This window comes from Rhea americana, unplaced genomic scaffold, assembly GCF_003343005.1.
Source record: "Rhea americana isolate MKP2758 unplaced genomic scaffold, rheAme1 scaffold_55, whole genome shotgun sequence".
Lineage (NCBI taxonomy): Eukaryota > Metazoa > Chordata > Aves > Rheiformes > Rheidae > Rhea > Rhea americana.
In genome coordinates this window covers 3,928,207-3,932,925 of record NW_028186701.1, presented here as the reverse complement: position 1 = coordinate 3,932,925, position 4,719 = coordinate 3,928,207, and the positions used below count along the sequence as shown (strand labels likewise).

General features: G+C 42.3%; 1 protein-coding gene across 1 annotated transcript in view; it reads right to left on the bottom strand.

Moving 5' to 3' along the window:
* Positions 1-3,188: 3,188 nt before the first annotated feature.
* Positions 3,189-4,719, bottom strand: part of LYRM2 (LYR motif containing 2) — a 2,554-nt gene continuing 1,023 nt past the window's right edge. Inside the window, exons 2-3 of the mRNA XM_085318704.1 lie at positions 4,545-4,714; positions 3,189-3,616 (exon numbers count right to left, since the gene is read on the bottom strand). Of these exons, the coding sequence (XP_085174830.1) occupies positions 3,536-3,616; positions 4,545-4,714 (251 nt within the window). The 3' untranslated portion in view covers positions 3,189-3,535. The remainder of the gene's footprint in view (positions 3,617-4,544; positions 4,715-4,719) is intronic.

The window sequence follows — 4,719 nt, the reverse complement described above, 5'->3', positions numbered from 1 at the left end:
TAGCTCCATGTCTCTCTTGTAGTGGGGAGCCCAGAACTGGACACAGTACTCGAGGTGAGGCCTCATTGGGGCTGAGTAGAGGGGCAGGATCACCACCCTCCACCTGCTGGCAACACTCTTCCCAATGCACCCCAGGAGACCATTGGCCTTCTTGGCCACAAGGGCACATTGCTGGCTCATGGTCAACTTGTCATCCACCAGCACTCCCAAGTCCTTCTCTGCAGAGCTGCTCTCCAGCAGGTCAGCCCCCAGCTTGTACTGGTGCCTAGGGTTATTTTTCCCTAGGTGCAGGACTCTGCACTTGCCCCTGTTGAACCTCATGAGGTTCCTCTCCACCCAACTCTCCAGCCCAACTCTCCAGAAGTACCACAGACTTATGTTTCTAAATGGAARAACATGATTAGGCAGCAGTGCGAAGTCATCTGATACAGGAACAGAAATTAAGCTATTTACTACAGGGAAAGAGCTAGTTACATGTAAGAACAACCAGACATTGCTGACAACTTTATACAGTCAAAATTCCTTTCTAAACAGTATTTGATCAGAACACAGAAGGAATCCAGTAACTTGCTGAAAGAAGCAGGTAAAATGATCTTTACACATCCTAGAGTTGAGTGATTACAGATGTCACCACCTTCTGGGGCACCAAAATCTACCAGCATCACCATCTCCTTGGTGTTGTCTGGAGCCCAGACCAAGGACAAGAATCTAACACTAGTTATATTACTTTACTTACTTTTTTTTTTTTTTTTTTTTTTTTTTTTTTTTTTTTTTTTTTTTTTTTTTACTACTGCCAGGGTAGTATCTTATTGATAAGTATCAACTTACCAATTTTAAATATGTGCTGCTGACAAAAAGGACCATTCTTATTTTTTGCTCGCTCCTGCCCTTCCCTCCCTCGGACTGGTATAAGCATTCATACCAGTGCCTGGTTTACATGGATCAGCTCCTGTACAGCTCACCCATGCAATACAAACATCTGTTCCTCTCTGCAGCAATACTAGATTATGCCAGTTTGAAGTGTTCAAGGATCTGCATAATGCAGGAGCCTCAGATACCAAGACAGGATGGGACCCTTGCAATACAACTGTGACCCGTGCTAGCACAGTTAAAAATACAATTCTGGAATCTGATTTCTAAAGCTTTAATTGCTTGAACTCTTACTGTGAAATTTCAGAGAGGCTGGTAAGACTGCAGGATGCACTAGTGATTTTCTTGTAATAGAAACATGCCTTACAGAAGCTGTAATTTTTTATCCTATTATTTTCTGTGTCCCACAGCCTATTATCTGTTGAAAAATCAACATTAAAACAATATTCCCTCAAAGGCAGCTAGTAGCTGCTGGCTTTTCCAGCACAGGCTTTTATATAATATTATTTGAAACAGTAACAGACAAGGACTATTCTTTTTAAACTAAACTAGAAAAAAAAGGATTTTTTTTTTCTGAATAAAAACTTTAGGTGTTTTAATAAATGGTGACAGTGATTTTGTGAATTATTTCAGTGGGAGCACAGCAGCACAGAAGTAAGCCTCATGGCTCCCTACCCTCTAATATCTCAACAAAGATGCAGTATTAATGACAAGGACTGTAGGAGCCTGGCTAATAAGAGTGCGAAAGAATACCGCCACAAGGAAAATATACGTACTTCTACCAAAAGCTTCTTACTCCCACTGAACATCATCTGGGAGAACAGAACTAAAACTTGATTTTTTTTCCCCCAGCTAACGTACTTACCTACCTTATTATTTCCATCACTTTTTGAATTCACTGTCTTGCAGCATTGAAGTGCCAGGTCTCTGCTGTTCTGCATGAACAYAGAGCAAGACTGTAAGCAGCCTTAGTTAAGGACTACTTTAGTATAGGGCAAAGTACGACCTGTGCCTGGAGCCCACCAGCATTGGGAGACAAAAGAAGCAAGCCCACGCTGGTCAGTGTTCGACGGGAGCAGTGTGCTTGAGGAGGAGAGAGCTGGGGCCCAGCCTGAGTGGGCACCCTGCATGAGAATGCCAAAATCCCTTTGAGCATTAAAACCCAAGATCGATTAGAACAATGAAAATATGAAAATAAGTATGCAACATGGATTTCTTTACTGTGCCAGAGTAGCTGTCAAAGCAGTTTACCAGATTTTTTTTTTAAAAAAACATACTTAAAAATATGTACTTTTCACTGACTGATTTAGAAGTTCACAAGTTTCTGCCTATAAAAAAAAAGAATCTGTAACAATCTCTCTGGTTGTCAGAGCCATATGCTTTACTGCAAAGCTCAACAAATCTCTCAGGAAAGGATTCTACAATAACCTAAGGCGGGGAGGGGGGAAGGAACCATTAAAAAAAATACATTTTCTTGGCAACAAGCAGGTTGTTTGCCAAACTTGTTGAAGTATGTAGCTGTAGCTTTGAAGACACATTGTGCAGCACAGCAAGAAACCTACCTCCTACCCCTTGCAGTATGAACAGGGGAACACTGCCCTGTTTTTTCCTTTGCCGTGGTGGTGGCACTTACCAGAGCTGCTGTGAGCCAATACAGCTCACTAACACAACAGAAAACACTGTTGGCAGCAGGAGGCAGCTGGATAAGTAAGTAAGTAAGTAAGTAAAAGTGAACTGTGTTAGCATGAATGCAGAGAGGTAAGGGTTTCTGCACCGCTTTGAAGCACAGCCTAACTTGCATGCACCTATAGTATAGTTAGGTACCTACTGTTGTCTAGCTATTTCTATTTATGCTGAGAAAATCCCAGACTTCCTTTTGCTTTTTAATTTGTAAATTAAATGAAAAACATGTACTGTGATTTACAAGGTGATAAGCTACAGGAATTAGAGGTAGAGTAACATTAGCCTTTAGTATTTTTGACTTGGAATTCTATTTCGTATTGACTTTTAAATATTAACTTGAAGGTACTTCTTGTTAATTTGGTAGTAATTATTTCTGAGCTGAAATCATTTTCATACATAAATACCTCTCTTTTAATGTTTATTCAGCTAATATTAAAGATCATCCATCACCTGACATTTACTTAGGATTTTATCACATTTATTTGTTTTGGACCCATTTATTTATCCCAAATATTTCTGCTCTTTGTTAATTTAAAAAAATAAATAAAATAAAACCCTTTGGCACAGTAAAGGAAGGGCTGCTACTGCTGAGTGTTACCATTTAGATGTGCCACAAYAGAAAACGGACAAAATAATCCAGTTTATATTTATTTTCCATTTTCCTGGCAAAACGCTGCTATTGTAATTTTCGGTGCTTTCTGCTTTTACCTTAACATGTGCTATGTCATCCACTCAGTGCTTTAAACCATTCAGATCTTGAAGGTCATCTGTGTCCCACTGATTTCCAGATAGGAAGGTAACCCAACCAAGAAGAGAAGGGGGGACAAAAAAAACCCAGAACAAACCAAAACCCCACTGTGGTAGTTTCCATCTCCAAACACTACCAGAACGTCATCAAAGACTGCTAGTATAACCACATACTGGAAAAAAGTGCTGTGCTTCCTCACAGCGGATGAAAGTCCAGCTGTCAACAAAATTAAGGTCACGATTTTGCCAGCTTAAGCGCTCTCTGAAGTTCCTGGAGTTGCCTGTTGCCTTGAGCAATCATCATCCTAATTGCATCCTGCAAAACAAAATGGAATCTACTGGATCGATGGTCTGTACGCAGGTTGTACACAAGCACGCTGGTTTTAACAGATTAAAATATACACAGCTTCTTACCAGAGATRCGATAGTTACATCTTTGTGGGAAGCAACAGTATAGTCATCGAGATGGTTAAAAAAAAAAGGGGGGGGGTGAAGCAATGAATTCATTTTTTTCCAATTTCTTAACTATGTGCTTGGGGGTTGGTTATATCTTTGTTTTAAAACGGATTGGATTCAAATGCCAGTATTTTCTTGATGCCTGCCTACTCCCTTTGCAAGCACCTAGCGGCAACTGCACGTGGGTGTTGTGMCGATAAATGTTTTACAGAAGAACTGGATGTTTCTCTCAACATATTGTTTTTAAATCTAAAAGTACTGTAATGTTTCGTCTGCCTAATGCAGTCAGCGGGTCGCTGAGCTCTGGCTAGAGAAAGCTGCAAATGAGAAACATAAGAAACAAGTTTTCCTCATTTCATACGTGCTTCCCATACACAGCCATCCAGTTTGGTTTTGTTCAGCCTGAATGAGCAAATTCCAGTAGAAATTAAAGATGAAAAAAAAAATGAAACTATTAAAAAGCCTGAGTATTAGAAGTTTACATCAGTTACCCTAGTATTCAACAGAATTTCTCTGAATCTCCGTGTAAGCAAGCAGGATTTGGTCGTTTCTTTTCAAAGTTTTAATTCCAGATTCTCGATCCGGTAACGAGAGAACCGTTACCGCCGCCACGGAAGCAGGAGCGCGGCTATTCCGAGGTCGCGCAGCGCTCCCCCAGGCGCCCTGCCGGAGAGGCGCCCGCAGCGGGCACCCGCCGGGCCGCGGCGCGGCGGTTACGGAACAAAACCGCCGCCGGCAGCCAGGGCCGCCGCGGGCACCGGGGGCCGCCGCCGCGCCCCGCTCCTCACCTCTTCTGCGGCGCCTTTGTTTCTTCTGAATTCCTCCCTCACCCACTCTCTCAAGTAGCGGCGGTCTGCTTCAGCGGGGACCTCGCGGACCGCCCGCAGCACGTTTCTGTATAACTGAAGCACCTGCTGCCTTCTCAGGAACTGCGGGGGGCAGAGAAAAAGGAAAAGCGCTTGA